At 42.2% G+C, this 22,704-nt stretch overlaps 1 protein-coding gene across 12 annotated transcripts in view; it reads right to left on the bottom strand.

Annotated features, from left to right (window-relative positions):
* DAAM2 (dishevelled associated activator of morphogenesis 2) overlaps positions 1–22,704 on the bottom strand; it is a 203,572-nt gene that overhangs the window by 100,839 nt on the left and 80,029 nt on the right. For all 12 annotated transcript variants that reach the window (XM_072035714.1, XM_027454027.3, XM_072035715.1 and 9 more), the window contains one exon: positions 15,364–15,566. In XM_072035714.1, coding sequence (XP_071891815.1) covers positions 15,364–15,566 — 203 coding nt within the window. The remainder of the gene's footprint in view (positions 1–15,363; positions 15,567–22,704) is intronic.

Below are 22,704 nucleotides of genomic sequence, written 5' to 3'. Positions count from 1 at the left end.
CTATTTTTTTCCTTCTCTTGTACATACATACCTTTAACTTTTTGTCCCCCTCTCTAATCTTTTTCTCATTCCCCTTTACCTTTTTTTCCTGTCACACACGAATGCACTCTCCCTTACCAACCTCATCAATCATTCTCTCAGTCTCTTAACACCATCAAAGCCACCCAAGTTACAAAGTGAAGTATAATACACTGCTGTCAGTGTAATAAATTCCCCGTACCATATCATACCTCTTGCCTCAGGTTCCACAAGGTCATTTATACACGTCTGTCACTGTGCCCCAAAGGAAAGGCCATATTCCAGTTCTACTGATGCTCCCAGGTAGCACAGTAGAGCTGATGACCTTATGCACTAGATGAATTTATTTAAATCCTGTACGAAGTAAACAGCAGTTGTGACACAGCATGGCATCCCATTCAACATGTGCTGCCAGGCCCCAGAGAAGGTTCGTGTTCTCTGTGCAGTCACTGTGAGGGAATAGCTGCTGGTGGGTTAATTGATGTTGAGTACAGTTCAGACTGATATGTGATAAATAGCTCTGACATCTCTGGGACAATAGAGGAAGGGGAAGCAGAGGGAAGAGATCAGGGAGGGGGCTCTCAGCGACGTGCTTCAAGCCTTTGCAGTAGAGGATCCAATCCAGCATAACAAACCTTCCCTATTTAGTCACTGCGATCACCTCCAGGGGACAGTAGAGGATTGCTCCCCTACAGTTTTCCTTCCATGGCTTTGTTCAATCCAGCTCACCAGGCTGACAGATGAGAGGCAGCCCGCTGAAAGACTCCCCATTAGTGATACTGAGGAAGCCGATGAGGCTTTCTGAGAGGCTGCCCGGCCAAGCTGTCAGTAAATGAGGTTCATTTGACTAAACAACCTGATGTAAACACCAGTGCAAAAGAAGTAGCACTCAGCAAAGCCCCCTGCATATATGCAGGCAGTGTGATTGAGACTGACTTTGAGAGAGGGAAACAGAGCCCTCTTCTCTAGACAAGTGTTTCCCAGCCCCAGGGTCTCAGAGCAGGGCCTGGCACAATTCATGGCTGGTTGCCATAAATTTTAACCAGCCATCAGGTCAGGTAAAGTTCCCACTTGGATACTTGATCTATCTCCCAAGTCTTCTTGTAATCCATGAAGGAAAAAAGCAAGAGAATCCCCCCAAACAAACCCTTCTCCTCACCAAATTCTTGCACCTCATCCTAGCTTCCGCAGTTAAAAGCAATCTCTGTGAAGTATGAGGAAATAATGCACCACATGAGGCTGGAGAGCAACATTTTGATCAGTTTCACAATTAATAAGAATTAAGTGGATCACTGGTAAACATCAGTGGGTTTCTATGTGTCTGCATTCACTCATTGTATGCATGTGCAGATGCATATGCCACTTGCACCTGAAGTACACTAGAACTATATATATAACACATATACCATCCACCAATACCTACAACGTTTCATTGTTACATTTGTGCATGATGAAAACACCTTGCTCGCAGGAGCTTCTCCCACGGCCTGCTGGCACAAGAAGCGATGTTTCTGTTTCAGCTACTGCCATAGATCTAATTGCAAAGCAGACAGACAAAAGGCTTTGATTCTCACTATACTCTTTTTCCTTCTTGCTTTTTCAAAGAGATGCAGCTTTAAAACACCCTCATTACTGGGGGCCCAAATCTCTTGATTCTCAGTTATAACATTTCATTACAAAGCAGAAAGCACCTGATGTTAGCATACTGGGAGATATGTTTCTCCTCTAAGCTGCCAACACAGAAGTTATTCATTCTTATGACTCAGCTTCAGCATAAGAATTTCATCTATCAAGGGCACTGCTTTTTGGCAGAGAAACGTATCTAACAAAAAGCCAATTAATTCCTCAGGACCCCACCCTTTAAACACAGCCACCACCACCCTCTGCTGTGCTGCTCCCATTTTTCCTCCTTAATCACAAGTTAATTGTTTTGTTTGCTTCCCAAAGAGCTAAATCCTGTCTCGCTCCTACTCCTCTCTATAACTTGACAGCATACCAAGACATACAAGCAGCAAGGCTGATTGTGGCAGTCGCCTTTTACAGGCCACTAGAAACAGCTGTCTGCTGCTCATTTCTCTGCCCTTTGCAGGCAAAGCACGTGGATAAGACAACAATCTGCTGGGGCAAATAGAAAGAGAAAGAATGAGGAAAACCAGTACCTACTTATGCAACAGCACACACAGATGTTTGCAGAGAGATCATGCTTTAGATACACATTCTCACATATGCAGGGATATAATATGGGTATGGCAAGAGGGAAGCCCCGTGGATATTCCTCTTGGGTGGGCATGTGAGGACGACAATGCAAAAAGTTGACTGTCATCACTGCTATTTCTGTTAAGATGGGCTGCGTGTCCATGTCAGTGAATTGGAACGAGCCCAATGATAGGGATGGGGATGGAAACTGAATAGTCAGGCTCATGTCTAATCTAAATCCCTGCTGCTGCAATTTAAGCCTATTACTTCCGGCCCTATCAACCACAGACATGGTGAGCAGATTTTTTCCTTCCTCTTGATAACAGTTTTCAAGCCTATTAAAGGCTGTTGTAATGTCCCTCCTCAGTCTTCTTTCTTGAGGCTAAACAAGGCCAGCTCTTTCAGTCTTTCTTAGAGGTCACATCCTCTGGACCTCTCATTCCTCCTCTAATTGACTTCTGGGCTACCCCCGGTCAAAGTACTTCTTTTTTGAAGTGTACTGTTCAAAAGCGGGGACAGTGTTCGAGCTGAGACCTTATCAATACTGAGTGCAAAGATTACTTCACGCATCTTCCATGTCACATTCCTGGTTATATATTCCATGAAGATGATTTTTTTATTACTGTTTATTTTAATAAACAAAGAAACAGCATGACTCATGCTCACTCGTGATCCACTATAATCCTTACTTTCTTTTCTGTAGAAGTGTACCTACCTGGCTGCTTTCCATTCTGCATTATCAGACTTGCTCCTAAAAGAAGCCCATTTTATCTGCCCACCCTTTTTCATGCAATTTTTCCTTGTGTTATGCATGTCTTTTAACATGCCTGGTGTTTGCAGCTTAGTGAAACCTGCACAGTTGATAGGTGTACCCTGTGTCCCACTGTCCAGTCAACTGAATGAACACACTGAACAGACCTGAAACCATTTATTCTGCTTGATACATCTTTTCACTGTGACAAGTTGGAAGTCCTCCGAGGCAAGCAGCACATTTATCTCCATGTTCTGGTTATGCACAGTATATCAGACACCTCTCAAACAGAGCTCCCAGTATCACCGTATATAACACTAAATAACAATAAATCTGCTGTTTCAGCACAGTGCCCGTTCCCCACCCCTTGCTTCCCTTCCTTCTCCTCCCCTTATTTCCCCCTCCCTGGGCCAGGGTCTGTTTTTCATGCCAAGGTCCTTCAGATGAGACCCCATACGGGAAGGTAGGTGTGGGAAAGGTTATTAGGAAATGGCCGTCTAAACTGCTACCTTTCCGGCTTCCCCACCCTCTCCCTCCCTACAAAGTCTCTTCTGTTCTGTTTTAATACTAATGAGTTCAGAGGAGGTTCCTATGCTGGAGCAATTCACAGCAAGAACTGTGCCAAAGCACACAGGCACACACCTCTCTGATCGCTTCCTGCCCAAACACAGTCCTGCTGGCTCAACCCACAGAACGTGGGCTGGGAATTGCTGTTGCAGCCCCGTGCCAAGGGTAGGCTGAATTTCCAGGGGCGTCGGTGCTACCTACTCCTCTCCTCCCAGCTTTATCCTCTTGTGCGCATCCTATTTGCCATATGCCCCCATGGAGGAAACACGGGTAAGTCAGAGCTTGGCTGACCTTTAAATCTCCAATAAAATATTACGTAAAAGGGCAGGAGGAACTGAGAGGTTGGTTAAGAAATTCATGAGCAAAATTAACATCTTATCAAGCTTTGTTTGTGGTGCTCAAACACACATGCTCGAAATCAGCTCTTAAATGCAAGGGTATAACCAAAGGAACTCCAATAAATCAACATAATTTCTGGCACTGGTTCAGGTTTAGACAGATAGAAATGAAACTAGAAGCTGGCTTTAGTCCTTCTCTTGCTCTCAGAATAACTACCCCAGATTTAGTAGTGCAAACCAGAGATGAGAATGTATCCTAACTCTACTGAAGTGAGTGAAGTTACCCTGGATTTATGCCAGTGCAAAGTATCAATCTCTCTCCCAATTTACCTGCTTTAAATTGTAACGGAGACTAAATGTCTTGGCTAGACAACCTTTAATATAGTCTCACTCAACCGCCTACAACCCAGGCTTCAGGAATAGAATAGACTTAGCAGTCTATCAGTCCCCTTTTTGCTAATAGTTAAATTCTACTTCAATAAATGGAGATGAGCTGTATTTACTATTAATCTATCCAGATCAGCTACAAGAACACCCACTTATGAGGCTTCTCTCATCTCCTCTGGGGTGAGGTGGAGGACAATTCCACAATAGTCTTGCTCGCAAACTGAATATTTCCACAGTCAAACACTGAGCTGAAGGCATGACAGTGTATTTGGTTATTCACTCACACCCTGTCCTGTCTCATTGCTCAAGTACTCTGATAATCAGAACAGCAACTACTGCACTGACATCACTGGGTTTCAGAAAGCACCAGCCAATTTTTTTTTCTCTAAGTATTTTTTAAGAATGAACTTATCAGAAACATTCAGAAAATATAGCAAAAGGAATAAGAGAAAGATGAGCATTTGCCTTGCAGACCAAATTTGTCCCCTAGATGCAATGAGGATTTGTTGTTATTTGGTTAAGCATTCGTAATCCCAAAGTTTCTCTCTCCTTGTTGAAGCAGAAGCCAACAACTTTACACTGTCTGACAAACTCATCCAGCTGTTGCTCTCTGTACAAGATGTAATGCTGAAACACAGCCACTAAAGCAATCCCAATGGTTTTCCATGACTCAGGGATCTCCCTGGACAACTTCCAAATTGGGAAACTGCAATCTGCTTTCCCCTTGTAATTTCCTTTGGAGAAGTTATTCTTCAAACCTCCACCTAGTAAACCATTGCATAACAATGTTGTGCGCACTGCTAAATTCTTTTCAAAAGATGTTTGTGTTATTGGCCTGGGGAGCCTCTCCCTTTATGTGGTCAACAAATGATGGGAAACTGCAAAATAAAAAGGTGCCCTTGAGTGTTTTTAATATAAAAGTGCCTAGAATACACAGATGCTGGCTGGGGTGCTTTGGCACATAGCACTGGGTCCACATGTAAGAGAAAGGAGGGTTAGCCCAGGAAGGCTACAGAATCTCATGTCAGATTCCACATGAAAAAAAGAGCAGGGCAATGTGTACAACAGGATGCAGTAGCAGGGATTTGCTCCCAAGATCTTCAAATACAACACATTTTGCCACTGAAAGGCTTCTGTGCTTCCTGTGACCTCCATGTGCTGCATCTTTTCAGCACCTTTTCAATCTGGCCACAGTTCTGTACTAAAGCTGGTTTAAGAAGCACTACTATTCCCTGTTTCACACTCTGAAAGCAAACTCATGAATGCATGATACGAGTTGTGTGAGTGAGTCCTAGGAAAAGGACCCTGAAAAAAAAAAAAAAAGGAAAAAAAAAAAGTAGCGCTCTTTAAATAAGTTTTCCTCCCAGCAAGCTTACAGCCTTTGCCAGTTAGAGAAGTAGCAGTACCTATCGTTCCAAGCTGTGGATAAGTGCTGTTCCCATGCCAGGTGGAAGACATCTGTCTGTACTTCCTCTGGACTAAACATGTCAAAGACAGCACCTGCGGATGCGGCCCAGTGCGATGAGTGACAGAAAAAGCACCTTCTGATGCCTGCCTTCCATGCGCTGCTCCCATCCGGTGCCGAAGCAACAAGCAGAAGTGCCACTCGTTGTCTGCATTTAGTGACACCAACAGCTCCCCCTCAGCAGCTGCAGAGGAAGATGCCTGGAAACTTCTGACCGGAAAGCCTCGTACCCTGAAAAAGTGCCTCTCCTTCCACTCAGCCTCACCTGTGGCACCTTGCTTCCCTCACTGCAGTCTTGCAGGCCAGGCACACGACAGGTGAAGATGGTCATTTCCCACCAACCCTGAAAGAGCCATGCCAGATACCTTAACAGGTAACAATAACTACCTGAACGATAAGCAGCCTTGAGCACTGTTTGAAGACAAAATCCACCTAGAGAAGGACACAGGCAGGCATGAAATAATTGTAAACTTCCCTCCTCCACCCCCCCGGGCTATACTATACACTATTTGCATGATTATTATATCTGATATAAACTGCTATTAGATGAGCACATACAGAAACTGATTTGAATCAAGACATTAAAAAGATAATCCTTACTGACTGTTATCTACGTCTTGATTCAATTACCTTGTTTTGCTAACAGTTTCTCCTGTACCCCAGCTACTTTACCTCAATAGGTGCAACTGCTTACCCTGCAAAACACTCACACCCAGACCTCTTTCACAGCCTTTCCTCCTCACAGGAAAACTTCATTGCCTCCCCAGCTTCAGGTGGTTACTTTTACAATTTAATTTTATTATAAATTTTATAAGGGCTTCATCATCACAGAGACCTGGCTCCCCTTTTCTTGCTCAGATCAGACTAAATGACAAATTATTCCTCCTAAGACATCTCAGAGCTGACCCTTCTTCTCTGAGCTGCAGAAGAAACACACATCTGTCATTCAGCTTCCCTTCATCAACACGCAAGCTCTCCCTCCAAAACCACAGCCAGAAGATCATCTTGGCCTGGCATTTGTGCCATGTCACCTCCCTCTTTGCACCCTCTCTTGCCTCTCCCTTCAGCACCACAGCTACTTCATTTGCTTTGTATTTCCTGCAATGCTTTGGAAAACATTGTCTCTCCTTATCACAATCTCCTACCCATAACAATCCAGCCATCACGCTCTTTGCGTAACTCAATGCTTTCCTCTGCCATTTCTCCCAGATTCATCTCCAGGTGGCTCCTTCTCACCTCAAATGATCTCTCTGACTTGATCCATTCTCCCACCCATCCTCAGCAAACCAAATCTAGAATTCAAATGTCCTCTCTAAAGGGTGTTTGTAGGACATTTAGTACAGCTTTGAACAACATAAGACACTAATAAACAGAAGTAAAGAAAGAAAAGAAACTGCAGAAGGGCAAGAATCCTGCTCTGAGAAGCCATGTCAAAGGTGCAGACCAGTAGGATGTCTCTGTCCTGCTGCTGGCTCTATTTCCACTAGAGATGGCAGAACCTGTTACTTTAAGTCAGCAGATGTCAAACTGGCAGGAATTTTATAAGATTGCCAGTTCAGTTCTAGGAGGCAGTAGGAAGTTGTCTACTTTGTATTTATCCAATTGGAGCTGAAAGTCCATGGAACTTGAAATAAATTAATTTCATCCTTCCAGTTAGCACATATGACTCTTACTATTATAATCTCAATGTTTTATCACTTCAGCAGCCTTCAGACTCAGTCCAGGAAGTTCCTGGCTCATCATTACAGACATAATGAGACATCAAACCTTACATGTACTAATGATGCCTTAACAAGAGAAAGGCCACAGTAAAGTTTTAAATTATTATTATTTTTTATTTTTATATAACACTGCCCATCACTAAATGCACTTGCAGCTGTACTGAAACATGGCAGTGTTCTCCAGTCAGCTGGTAAGGTATTAGAAACACTTGGGCAGATGTCTGAACAGCAAACACATCCACCCTACCAATGGCTTAGGGGGATATCATGACAGTTTCCAAATGTTCAGGAGAGGGAAGACACAAGATAGACTTTGAAAGCACATTGATTCTCTAGTGCCAGGAATCTGTTCCTCCCCCTCTTTTTGCACCCCAAGCTATGTCTCTGCCGTGCTTTCAAACTCTAGTGCTGCTCCTTTCATGCTCTAGATGGATTATATGCATTTCCTCAATCAGGGAACATCATGGTTATCCCATTACAAACATGTAGCCCAGCAAGTAGGTGTTCCTCAGGTGTTTCCTGTCTACTGTAAGCAAATCATACCCAGAACATACACAAAGGGAATGTTTGAACATTCCCTTCAAACATTCCCACCATGACCACAACCTTCCCCACCTCTCAGGAAGGCAGCCAGTATGCTCTGCTTGGGATATTCAGCTTCCAGCAGTCCCCACAGATACAGAAAACACCACACAGGCCAAATTTCAGGCAACGCAGAATGATGCAACGCTACTACTGTCCTCAGTGGAACCGAGCTGCTTTGTATCAGCTAAGAATCTACCCATAAGTCTCGCAGTAAAGCAACAAGATCAGCAAAGCAATGTATCCCCGCACAAATGCCTTGTAACTACACAGGTACTTTGGAAACTGCCCTGGCTTCTTCACACCCAAATCCGGCATGTAAGCCTAGGTCTGTTTTTGCATTTGTTTATACAACCCTACTGATTGTCATGCACGGAGTGTGAGACATGGTTTGCTGGCTCCCATCTCATGCTCCTCTCACTGCATCTGGGTCTCACACGTCTGCAGCCCAGCAACTGCTGCTCCTCACACAGCTGGTCAGGGAGCTGGGAGCTGCCAACCAGCTGTGCCTATTGGACAGGAGCCTGGAGAGAGGAAGAGTGCGGTGCCGTGCTCAGTGCCACGAGCCTGTCTCCTACTCCACAAGTAGGTGAGTGTGAAGGGCAGAGTTAACTCTGCCATGAAATCTAAAACGTAACATACCTCGTGTAGCAGGACCTGAGTAACTCCAGAAAGCTGCCTGTAGTGATACGTGTTAGAATCAGGACTTGGACACGTGTACTGCACGTGGGACATGTGTAAAGCAGGCCTGACATTATGAAAAAATTTATTTGAAGAGCTGAAAGTAAAGAGGAAAAAAGAGATGGGAAAAGAGACAGGGATCCTGGATATGTGCAGTTAAACAGTTGTTTTGTTGTTGTTTTTAAAGTATCAATCTTGGACTGAAGAACTGTGCTGGACATAAAGGAACATCTGTGCATAACCAGACAGACTGTGATACTAGGGAGAGATTTTGCCTCCCAAGCCTCAGTCTCCTAATAGCTTCAGAAACCTTAAACCATCCAGTACTTCTGCCATGATTATAATAGAAGACAAGTGCATCTGAATGTATGAAAAATGTTAATCTGACAACTACAAACCAACCCAAGAGAAAGGAAAGTTTTGTGGCCTGGCCCCCATCAGCTAGGAAAGCGATCTGCTGCCTCAAATTGCTGCCCATTCTGCCTCTGGAGGCAGTGCCTTACACTCAGAGGGCAATGCTAAGCCTTCTTCCTGGATAGGAGCCTCACATCATGAAAAATCCAACTTAGTCTCATAATCTGTATTTTCTTCTAGCCTCCACTGGCACACTCTCATCAAGTGCAAGAAAACAAGAGCAATAATTTGGGGCGGGGAATCTCCCCTGGGCCAAGGCCAGCAAGTCAGAGCAGTCAGTTTGCTGAAGTCAGAGCTCATTGCATGCAAATAAAAATGAAGGACCTCTGCAGATCTTGATTGCATTTGGCACTACACAACCTTCCGGACTGATTAGGTACAGTCATTCATTAAAGGAAAGCACAGAAGGGATGGGCACAAGGAATAAAGGAGCCTCATCTTACAGTAAAAATGACACAAAGGCACTTTGAAAATATGGCTGCAGAGAAAATTGCATTGATAACAACTCAAAGCCACAGGCCTGTCAGAGGTACAGTCTGAAACTGAGATTTACATGTAACACAAGCGACACAAGTTAAAACCCTGTATTAAAAAGAATCCAGGAAGAAGATAGAATGACTCAGAAGATTAATAAAGTGAAACTGAAATACTCAAACCTTGGCAACACGCCTGAATTTAAATGTGATTAAATACTGTGATCAATATACGACACGTGTTTGGGGTTTGAAGTGAGGGCCTATGGATGTATTTCTAAGCCACAAAATTTCAGTGAGAAACTATGGACTAAATAAGCTTAAGAAATGAAGGATACTTTTCTGGAAAGGTGGTGCTCCACGCTGGGCACCCAGACACAGAAGAACCAACTCTATGTGTATTTCCCTCAGCTCCCCTGGAAGGCTGCCGGGGAACAACAGAGAACTTTGTTCTCCAGGCCTGTCAACAAGCACAGAGAAAGGCAGCTGATGTCCTCTTCTGCCTACATACATAGACTAATGTCTAAGGCAGTCTATATTCACAATAGAGGCAATTCTTTTACTTTTTACCCAATAAATACTCTTGCAGGTTGCAGAGCCAAAGAGGGGCCTCATGAACACTGCCACAGCTAGGACTTGGCAAGCTTGAGTGGGGCTGGTGATATATGGGAGTACTTATTCAATGTGGTGAAGCCTAGTTTTCATCTGAGGTTTATGTTGTATCCATTACATTAAATGGCCTGCAAGGGAGAGCTAAGCAAGAAGGAAAGTTGCTACTTCCAAGTCAGCTGTTTGCAGCGGGAACTGCTACTACTGTTATTTCGACTTGGATCTCATCTCCCTGTGGCTCTTGATGAAAGCGTGTTATCCAGTACGTGTCGCACTGATGCCTTGCTCAGAAATTGTTTTGCTTTCTCTGATAAATTAAGTAAATGAATTCTCAGATAGTTCCATGCATTTTTGATTTTCAGTGGTCTTGTTGATCAGGACCATATACCAATTCAGTGTGTGTCTTCTCTATGACAACAAAAGCTGGGGTTTAAGGCCAGAAAACATGATCTATTCACAGAGAGAGAGGGAGGGAGGGAGGGAGGGAGGAAGGCAGAGAAGAATGTACGTTGCCTCACCCAAGTAGCAACCTACCTCTTTTGGCAATTAAAGAATGCCAGGGCCCTATATGGAACTGCCATTTAAATCAACAAGAAGAAACAAAGGCAGACCAAGGCAAATGCTGGGTAATTCTGGTAATTCTGAAGTTTTTAAAAACAGAGTTCAAAAGTATTTATGCTACTTATTACCTGTAACTAATGTAACTTAGTGGGCACTGTTAGCAGCATAAGGTCTAAAGTTTAGTTCTGGCAAAGCTGGGGAGGTTTGTAAATAGTAAAGTAGGTAAAGAGCTTTTGTGAATCTATAAAGTCAACACAACCTCTTACTTAGGGGCTCTGGAGGGGGGAAAGAAAAACAAAAAACCACAACGATCCATGTTTAAATGCAATGTAAGACAAATGAACCATGATAGGAGAATCCAGTCAATGTCCTACCTGAGCTAAATACCAAAATGCTCCAATGACTGAGGAGATAAAGGCAAATATTTCTCAAATCTTAGTTTAACAATCTAGTATGGTACAAGTAACTCAGATAAGGATATTATCATTCAAGTTTGCAGACTGTAGTAATGTGATCAACTTTGAAAATGGTAGCTTAAAATGACAACTCCACTTCTTCCTCAAAGACCTTCCCTCCTAAAATAGACCATGTTGAATTCCACCTTCTCAAACACCATGACCACCTCAACAGAGACACTAACAACAGAAAAAGAGAAAAACATCAAAAGCACAAACACTGCTCTTTCCTCTGTGCTAACATTCTTTATATTTTCCTTCTTTCCCTGAATTTCCAGCATCTATATTACCCTTAGTACGATCTGAGTTCACATTTGGGATCCAGTTGCAGCTGTAAGAGAGATATAGATGGCAACATCTTTACTGTCAAGCAACCCACTATCTTAACAAACAAGAGGAGTCCAGGACTTTTAATACTGAACAAAAGGAATCAGAATCCACTGTGGCAAGAACACACTACTGCTAACAAATTTGAACAAGGAGTCAGAGAAGCATTTTCATGAAAAAATTGATTTTCCCTTGCCTTGCAATAGTTCTTCCAGATTATTCTGCAGTTCCTGTTCAGTCAATAAATCTGTGCAAGGAAAAACACATGTGCTTAGCACAGCCATTTTTGCCAGCAGGCACAAAACCAGCTTGGCACTTGCTGAATAGACCACCAACTGCAGCAGCACTTTACTACATGGTACTCCACACAGTGCCAGCTGAGAAGAGACTGAAGGAAAAAGAAGTGATGCTGGCTAGAACAACCTTGACAGTCAGGTAGGGCCATTTTTAAAATTTATGAGGTACAGGGCCACTCCACATACCCTTCCTACTGTATAGAGCTTCTCTTCCTCGCCTGTTCATTGAAGAAGAGATGCTAAAGCCAGCTGTTTTCCCCTCTTTCAGTTGGAAGCATGAAAGTGGCCCTTTGAGGAGCGAAGTTTGTGGTTACATGTAATTGTTTGCTTTGTTTCTTGTGCATTTAGACATGTGCAGCAGCACAAATGCTTGAGATCCATCCTAGAACTGTTCTTCTGGTTGAGCAGCATCGAGAGCAGACATTTCAGCTGAGATCAGCATCAGCTTGTCATTCAGCACTGCCATGAAAGAGTCCAGTTAGGGCAGCTGTCATTCCTCGGCTGGTTGATCTGGGTGCCCCAAAACAGAGCAGCCCACACATGTAAACCTGCCTCAGCTCGGATTCCTCACCAGCAGGTTTACAAGCTCTGGAGGTGTTTGTGATCCTAACCCAAATAAAGGATCCCAACACATTCCTAGTTCCTCAATCTCCTCCTCTTGCACAATGTATGTCTCCAACTGCATTTTTATGATACCAACTGAAAGACCACAAGACAAGAGAAGTACCTCAAAGTGCCCATTTTCCTCAAAAAGGGGGTGGAAATGTACTGAATATTTACTGGACTGGAAAACCCATCACAGGGGAGGCTTTTCCAGAACAGCTAGGCTTAGCTCTTCTTGTCATTAACTCTTGTATAGGACAATGCCCCAGATTTTAACTGCAACAAGGGGAAAATAGGGCTTTTAAAAATTCATTCAAGCACACCAATATGTTTCATTATACCCTTTGTAGAGCAGATGGCAAGATGAGGATTTACCCTCTGGGCCTGCTTGAGGAAGCAAACGCAAATGCTTTTCTCACTACAGATCTCAGATGATGTTGGTGTCATCATTTCACTTGGGGATTTGGGTCAAAAGGCTTTACACTCAAATCTGTCTTTTATATAGTACAAGTGCACCCACACTAGACCCTAACGGATAAGCAGTGGGGAGGCTGGTATGCAGCAAAGAGCCCTCTCAGGCACTTCCAGGTCGCTGACTTACACTGGCACATTTACAGACTGAATCTTTCTAATCCAATTAAAATCTCATCTGAGCTGTCAATACAAATGTAGCCTGTTTTATTTTAGTGTCTCGTGGAACATGCATTAATCTGAACCTGTGGACAAACAAGCCCTTCTGGGCAAATTCTGCATTCTGCTAGCCCAGTTTCTCTCCTAGGTTCTCCCACTCGTAAAGCTCTTGCTGATCTCACATCATCTGCCTGCACAGGAACTCCTATGGACACACACAATCATCCTACCTGAATGCTTTATGAAAATGTGATATAATTCATTAACCTGAAAAGTAGCACTTTCCTCTCCTAGCTCACTTCTCATGCAATGATGGGTAGGGTACTATCATTAAATACAAGAACACAAATTTCATCCATTTTTATTTCAATGGCTTCATTTGTTTGAAATATATATGCCAGTTACAGGCTGTCAGCACACTTGAGAAGTTATAGCACAGACTAACAACTCACAAACTCCTGGGCCAAAATTTTTTGCAGCTCATCATGTATACTTGTCATTACATTTTGCACCGAAAACATTATAAATCTTACCATTTAATAGACTTCCACAGGACAGCTGCAAATTATTTTGCCACAAGCACATAGAAGAGAAATATTTGCCATAAAGCAAAAAGCTAAAAGCACCCTAAATACCACCACAAACTCAAACCTCTCGTAGAACCTGATACCCTTCTCAGTAAGCAAAAGCCCAGCAGCAAATACAAACAGGTCTTTCACTAGGACCTGAAGGTGACAAGTTCAAGTTAGGGCAAGCCAAGATCAGGAGCAAAGCACCTCTACTGGTGACATCTTCAGGAAAGCTAGACTGAATGCTTCAATGGCATTGGATAGGGATGAACTTTCATACAGGTGTTAAAGCCTTGCATGTGAAAACCAATTCTTAAGCAGCATCAGAAATAAATAGCAGAGCAGATTACAGATTACGCTCTTACTCAGGACAGATACCACACACAATTCTCCAGTCAGTCAGCTGCATTTTCCAAGAGGAATTCAAGTAGCCTCACAGAGAAAACAAACTGACTTAAATAAAGACCCATACTTTGTGAACCACGCTCATAAGAAGAGATTCTCCATCAGCTGGTTAGTCTGAAGCAAGGAGATGCTTTCTTCTGTTCATGCCCTATTCGTACTGAAACAACTGCAAGTCTTACCATCTCGTTCCCACACCCTGCCACTGAACACTGCAAATGCTAAACATTTTCATAGCTTCTAGGGATGACAGAAAGAGATCACAGAGAAGAAATTCATACTAATTTATTATGTATGCAGAAAGCAGCTTTAACCAAGGAAATGCTTTGAGCTCAAATTACTAGAGGGTGGGAGAGTATTCTGGCAAAGGCCTTTCTATGGCTGCACCCTGGGCATCTGTTTTTTCTGCATTCTTCCCTGGGCATCTGATTTTCACCAGCATCTGAAATAGTAGCCTAGGCTAGGTAGGCAGATCATCGTTCTGACAAACTATAGCTGTCCATGTCTTTGATCTGACATAGTATAGTTGTCCATATGTTCACCTCCACCTGCATACCCAAATTATATAGCCATTTTTATTGCTACAGCACTTTGAAGCCACGCTCATACAAAAAAAAAAAATACTGGGGTAATGTTATGTAAGTGTAATATTGAAAGATTTTTGGCAAACTCCTCCATTCTGAGATCCAATATGCTCTGTGCTATTTCTCACTCAGTAGCAGAACTCAGGCATAGATTACAGGTACCTCACTTTACATAACTCCCAAGCTCAGAGTGATGATGAGACAGCTATCAACTGCATCAAATGGTCATCACCTTTCTGATGGAGGTCCCAAAACAGCACCTACGACCTCTGCAGTGGTTCGCACAAATGCTGAACAAGAGGAAAAGATAGCAAGGCTCTTTGATGCCAGGCATGAACAGCAACTGACTGCTACTGGTAATCTACAACAGCATTTACCATAGAAGCAAACTACAAAGTTCATCTGAAATACCTGCTTATTTTCATGTTTACATCTGCTGCTGCAATAGCAACAGTTCATGGATCAAAGGCAACCGGACGATGAAACACAATGAGCATGGTCACCTGATTGTTATGCCTCATCAGCAGTATGTTGCCCATCAATAAACCAGTATAGTCCTTATTGACTGTTAGGGATCTGTTCTCTAGAGCACTTACACGGTTTCTTCTAATAGACTCAATCCTACACCTGAAGAAGTCCTGTCAGAATAAATCACCATATTTAAGCATTTTGTTTTACTTTTTATATAATTCATCCACCCTCTAAAATATAACAATCTGCCAGCAGAAACTTACCACAAGTTCAGAGAACCTGGCATTGAGCTCCTCTGCAGGTGGTATTGGGACAGAAAACTCAAGGAACTGGAGGGGGTTGTTGTCCTTGAGGTTGATTTCAGGGAGGTCACTACCTCCAAAACAACAAAGAAACCCCAACGCATGACGATTCCTCTTCCGTGGGGCCATGATCATTGTGTATGATGCTATCTTCTGATCATGTTCTGAAAGGAAAAAAAGAGGAGAAAAAAAGATGAGTGAGACTCCACCGGATCTGTACAGCTCTCTGCAATTACAATGGTCATCATTGGTGTAACAGTCTGGATAGAATGATTTGAGATACAAAAGACCAAAATAAACATTCAAGCTAGACAAGGTAGTTAGCTTTAATATAGAATTACAGAATCACAGAATCACTTAAGTTAGAAAAGACCTCTAGAATCATCAAGTCCAACCATTAACATGTTCTTGAATGGCAATGTAGAATCGCTTCTCCCAAAGTTTCTCAAAAGGTTTTACTAACTCAGTGATCTTCCAACAGACATATTTATCAGTAAAGCTCACCAGCCAAGGTTGAATGCTATCATTGGATACCAGTTTTGGACTTTTGCTCACTGCTACAGTAAAGGAACTAAAGTATGTACTGAAGTATTTACCCAGAAGGAATGGGAGAATCCTCCAAAGACGTGCCATTTGATCAAAATAAAACAACAACAACAAAATATCAACAATGAAACGATAAAACAGAAGTAATTTTTTTCACCACTCTGGACGCATACTGGCAAACATTCATTTATCCCTTTATGGCCAGGATTATTGCAGTAGGACCATTTTGTCTATCATGTTTTCAAACACATGTAACCAGTTTGGGCTGCTTTATGTATCCAGGGGAGAAATTGCACAGTGCTAATGCACGCTTTCAGATTTACATTTGAGCTGCCAGATCCAATCTTGACAGGACCCAGGCTTGAGGGGCTTTGGTATCAAGGAGCGTAAAGGGAGGCAAAAGGAGGCCTGAAGTTGGATTTGGAAAGTGACTGATTTCACCACACAACACCGTTTGTGAACAGCCCATCCAAACAGGAAGCCTCCTGCCAGCAGTTTGAAAGGAGGGATCTGTGCAGTCCACAGAGAGCCGCATATTTTGCCCTTTTAAGGGACTTGTTGTTTGACAGCTCAGGGGCTTATTTGTGTTATATTTTTTAAGGACTTCACTTTTTCACTTAATCTGCAGAATAAGCCTTATCCTTAGAGAGTAAATAATTAAAGCCTGTTGCAAACCCTGGCTCCCTGGGCACAAGGCGGAGGAGCAGCGAGGGAGGTGGCAGGTGAACGGAGCCGCGGGATGCTGGATGCTGTAACTGCAGCAACACAGCTGAGCTTTGTCATCGGAGCAGCTGCTGCCCTAACCTGCCCCACAATGCTTTGGCCTGTTTGCTTGCCAGAACAAGGCTGCTTTGAGCTCTCAGAGAGACTAAGTGGCTGTGCTAGGAAAAGCACCTTTAGGTCAGCAGTTGCATCGTGGGACTTAACATACTGCATTCAGCCAGAAGCTCTACAGGGAAACTTTGTGTAGAAATCTGAGCACACTTGCTTAAGAATAAAAAAAGAAAACAAACAAGCAAACAAAAAAATAACCCCAAACCCCCAGCCTCGATGCACTATGTGCTTGGCAAGAACCAGAAGGCTTCTTTGTGCTGGAACTAACTTACCTAGCACCTCCTTTTACACACTGGGGGACACCAACTCTCATGCAGACTGAGCTTGTATCAGGCCCTTTGCATGCCTGTTTTCCTTTGCTCTCCATGCCAGGTTTGCGATGGCTGCTACGTCTCAGCAGGACCCAAGAGAGCAGCATGATGCCAGCTTCACCAGTACATTGATAAAATCATTGGATTCTCACTAAGAGAGGCCAAAGGCCAGCTTAACCCTGGAACCTGGCCTCTGACGCTGATCTTACAAAAAGCAAAATGTCCTCAGTTCCAGCACAACAATGTACGCAACTTAATTTCCTCTCAGTGGGGTAGATTAAAAGGCTGAGTTCTTAGAAGATTTCACAAGAGAACTTCAGAAGAAGTTGATCTTGTTCACTGCAGATCTTCTCCTCAGGGACTTCTCTGAGTGCAATGTCCTTTATGGTAGCCTGGCCATGGATAAGGCCAGAACCCATTATTTTGACATACCATTAGTTTGGAAGGAACTCATACCAATGAGTCAAGCCTGATTTACATCCAGTATAACTACATTTCCATCAATTTTGTTGCAACTAAATTCTGATCTACTGTTGAGATACTTCCTCACCAACCACCAAAATTCTCTGGGTGCATGGAGTGAATCCTACTTGTAAAAACTGGCTTAGACACTGAAACAATAGCACCACAATATCTTCCTTTATGAGCTCAGGTCAAGATTTTGGTAAGCACCGCTCCAAAAGAGGCACTTTACCAGTAAATAAGTACTACAGAGAAGGCCATGAAGGTCAGCATTTTCTGTGGGTTAAGTACTGCCCTGGTCAGGGTACCACAGGATGCCTTGAACTGACATTTTATCATTCAGCTTTCATTTTAAGCAGGCTCACCAGAGATGAGCAGTCATTCTGTAGGCCTTCTTCATCCATAATACTGAAAAATACATGGGCTTGTTCCTGCAATGCTTTAATGAAATTGGCACCTGTTCCTTAGGATCCATACTTAAGACACTCAACAAAGCTATTCAACTTTGATTAGTTTGCAAAAGTAGGCAGAGCTCACACAAGGAGAAGCCTTGTAGTACATCGTTTTCACAGAACATTCCATTGCACAGCCTGTACTCTGGCATTTTCCGGGTCCATCTCTAAGAGACATGCAGGAAATTAATACTGACATGGAAGGGTTACATGGCCCTTCTGTATTGCTACAACACTGTAATTGTAGAGAGGTGACGTGTCTAGATGGATTTAAAATAAAAAATAAGAGAGAGAGAGAGAGAAAGAGAGAGAGAGAACTGCTAGAAAGGAATCCAACATAGGTTCATGAATCACTGATTGAATAAATTAATATATATTTCTAGCTGGGAGCACTGTCTTTCTAAAGATTAAGGCTGACAACCACAGGATTCAGAGAAGCATTTACTTAAGTAACTGGTTATGCTATTCAATATTAATAAATGTTTATTATATTTACTATTTATTCTCTTTGAGAATGAATTACTTCTCCTTGTTTTTTGTTTGTGAGTATAGTTTTGAACAAAATAAACATTTTCCGATACCCTCTAAATCATTATTTTTTTCTTCTTTTCTTTCTCTTTGTCTTTTCAAGAAACAAATCTGGGGGGAAAAAAAGGTGTTTCCAAGGAAAAAAGGGAAAAAGAAGGATGAAGCAAAAATCTTTAATTTTTCAGAGTGGCAACCAATAACAAAGATCTCATAAAAATTCTTTTAGAAGCTCACAAAAGTAACAAGTTTTACATTTTTATCTTCCTAAAGAAAGATCTGTTACCTTTCAACTTCTTACAAGCAAAGCAACTGTAGAAATGAAACAAACGTGAAATTATCCATTTCTAAACACCTCCCGTGAGAATCAATGGGAAATCTCTCTCTGGAGGGAATCCCACTATTCAACATAATTCCCTTCCCGAGCTCTTCTTGGTTGCATTATCTTGCCCTTTTGCACAACCCGAAGAACTTGCTGTCATTTCAACAGCTAACCGCACATCCTCGCCTCATAGCGAGCCCCCTCGTGCTTCCCAGCCCCATCTGTGGTTCGGCTCAGGTCAGGAGTCACAGTCTGGAACTTTGCCCAAGGTCTAATTATAACAATGTCCTCTTCCCCTAACAGAGCGTACGTGTTCATTTCTAAACCATTTGGCCCAGTGACCAAACATAATTAAGCTAATGCTTTTTTTTTTTTTTTTTTTTTTTTTTTTTTTTTTTTAAGTCTTATCAGAAGTTTTAGCCACATGGGATGGGATCCCTGCTGACTGCACACAAGGCTCTTTCAATTGCAGACTCCTAATTGTTTCTCCAGTCCCACTGGAGAAATATCCTAACTGAGCAGTGTTCCACAAAGAGCAAGACACCTGAAAATGCTGTGTCAGCAGCAATGCTGTGTAGAAAGCTGAACATTATAGTTTTTACCTCATCACTGCCCTCTCCTTCACCATAGTGAACAGCCAGGGCATAACCAAAACAGAGAAACTGACTTTCATACCCACCATCTTTTGGAAAACAGAAGGAAGAGTGAGAACTCTGTGGGTTGACTAAACACACACACAGCTTGAAAAAACAGTTTGCAACATAAGGAAGCATTAATAGAAACCACTGATGCACCATCTTCCAGAGCTGAATCCCTACTATCCTCACCAGATGCAAAATGTCAGTGGGTGCAGCCTAGGCTCTCATCTGCGAAGGAAGAACGGGACAGCATAATGTAGAATCACTATCTCCACTAGTTTATTCTAACAGGTGAGGAAACAAAGTGAGCCATTTCCATTTCCCTGGTAGATCTCTATTTCTACAGCAGAATGGAATGTATAAATTTGATGCAATGCTGCAGAAGTAACAAGAAACCTGAATCTGGACTGACTTGGAGCAGAAACTAATACCACCACCCCAAATCCAAGTTACATTTCTACATTATTCAACTATTTAATAAACCATCAGAACTTCGTGGTATTATAATAGCTACCTTCATCTTCACTTACTGGATTGTGAAATGAAGAAAACAAGCACCATGCTGAAAATCATCAAAATGTGCATACAGTTTGGTAAAGCTAAACAGTCCCGTTCTCCTAATCCTATACTCAGTTCCCTGGACTACATTGCTTCTCCGGTACACAGATGGTGTTGGGCTTCATGGCACGTTCCAATTACCATGCACATGTTCCACACATGTCACGTGTAACATGACAGATGTCGTGTGTAATACGAGGCATTTGCAGCATGGGGGGTGATGAAGGGAGAGTGTGTGGAAGCAATCCATTTGTTCCATCTGCAGTTAACTCAGCTCCTTGGATTTGGTTTTGCCAGCACAGTTAGGAGTCCTGGCCTCTAGGGGCACAAAACAGCAGCAAAATAACCAACTACTTAAAACCCACTAAGTTGAAGTCTTTCTTTCAGGAAGGAGGGCAGTCCTTCCTGAGGAGCACGCCTGCCTACTGTGTCGAACAGGAAAGCACCAGACCTGAGCAAACAGATCAATTGATCACAGGAAGGAAATTTTTAATTCTTTATTGATGGATGGATGACTAATGGCTACTAACGTTAGTCTGTTAATGCCCACAAATCCAATAGTGTTTTTACCTTTCACCTGACACCAGCTGACCAACACAAAAAAGCTACCAAGAACCCTCTTTCTCTTTTCAAAGGCTAATTTGTACCTCTTTCACTGTGTTCATTTGGGAATTACCAAGAAACAAAACAAAACAAGCAAACAAAATACCACAGAAATACCTGCACATTCTTCATGTCCTTCCCAATCCACTGATTTACCTTTATAGAAAACCAATTTCAAAAGAACAGTGAAATCAAGATTCAAAACCCAAAGCAAAGAAAGCAATGAAGTATTTAGTCAACATCATAAATCCTCCTAGTGTTTATTCGTTATGTCTTTACACATTTTTCCACCTTTTAACCAAGCACAGATCAGTAATTCGCTACATCTGAGGTGACTGACCAACCCATTCCTTCTCTTACCTGACAAGAAGTTACTTTATTTTCACAATTTTACTGGTTTATTATAACTCTGACTCCACCCAATTTGAAGGGTCAAAACTAATCTGTCCTCTTAGACACCAAAACCAAAAATCCTGTATATTATTTAGATGCAAGTAAATCTGCAACATTTGTGAATGGTGATGTGACCATTGCAGATTAAACTGCAGACAAAACAACTAAAATTAACAGCCTAAGTGTTTATCCAGTATGTATACATCCTTCATCACCACAGTGTCTAAGCATACAGAATATTTGGCCAAGAGGGGAGGCAGAAATGTCTGACTAAACAGCAAGTTTGGAGGCCAAAATACATTTTCCTTAGTGCTTATTGTACTGGTTCCCATCCTAATTCATCAATTCTGTGCATAGGCAAGCTTGCCAACACCTCACTCTCAACAGGCCCAACCATTCTGCTATTTTTAGGTGGTGAATCCAATGGGATTGTGTACCCCCAGACACAAGGAACCTTTCTGTTTGAATACAGTACTCTAGAGCCCACCATCTTTCTTTCCTTGCCCCTACTCTGTCACTACTTCCAAGTCTTTTGGAAGTGCAGCACTACAGTTTCCATAACATCTGAAGATACTGAAGATACACTTCCTTCTAAGAAAGTCTGTACTGTTACCTACTTTTCCTAATTTTCCTTTCTCAGCAGAAACCACATTTTTTTCTGTTTGTATATATCACTAAATATTGCCCCATTGCCTTCTACGGAAAAAAAAAAAAAGTGGCAAAAGAATAAAAGTGGCCAAAAAATGAGGTGGTAAAAAAAAAAAATAATAAATAAATTCTCCATTAGCCAAGGAAGAACAGCACTTTCCAGTTCTAATCTTAGTTCTCTCACTCTTTTCTACCAGTTTATTTTTTTTTTCTACTTTTTTCCATTCCATTCCACTCCATTCCATTCCATTCCAATATTCTTGCTTTCTTTCACGACAACTCTTAAACGGCTTCTAGTACCCACTTCATGCACTTCAAAATGCAAAAATCCTCTTTTTTTTAAGCAAGTATTAAAGAAAAAAAAATAAGTGAGACAGCCACTGCATGACACATGCTGTAAAGACTGTACTACACTCTGTGTATGTTTTATGTTTGCTGTATTATACTCTGTTGCCTTAGCCAAAGCACAGGGGTCGTAGCTTCTCCAAGGTAGGTTCTTAGTTACATACTTAACTCAAATCAGTCATCGTATAGCGCCAAGTAAATTTATGTTACCCTACAAATAACAATAAAAACACTGTTTTGCAGAATGTAATCACCCAAATGGAATCTGTTCGGGACACCACGGTTCACACCCCAGTAGTGACACAGCTGTAGGGGCAGCATGTAGCAGTGTCTACAAATCCAGTGTGAATAAATTTATGTTTTATGAAATAAAGGAATTTATGTGATGGTTTCCCCTGCCACAGCATTAACTTCACTAGATGGGTTGGTTTGTATGTCATTGTTCTTCTCCAAATCACTGTGATTGTAAGAGCCTGTGGGAAATAAACTACATAAAAGCAAACATGGGAAAAGAATCCCACAAACCCCACAGATGTCACCCCTGGATGCAATCATAGCCAAGGAGAAGACCATCCAGCAGGAAGAATTTGCAAATGTACTCTGCAATACCCAGATTTTATTCTTGAAAACAATCATGTGACAAAAATGTTGGTTTTAGGACTTCC

Source organism: Anas platyrhynchos, chromosome 3 (genome assembly GCF_047663525.1).
Source record: "Anas platyrhynchos isolate ZD024472 breed Pekin duck chromosome 3, IASCAAS_PekinDuck_T2T, whole genome shotgun sequence".
Lineage (NCBI taxonomy): Eukaryota > Metazoa > Chordata > Aves > Anseriformes > Anatidae > Anas > Anas platyrhynchos.
The sequence above is the reverse complement of the archived record's forward strand: the minus strand, read 5'-3'. Positions and strand labels throughout refer to the sequence as shown.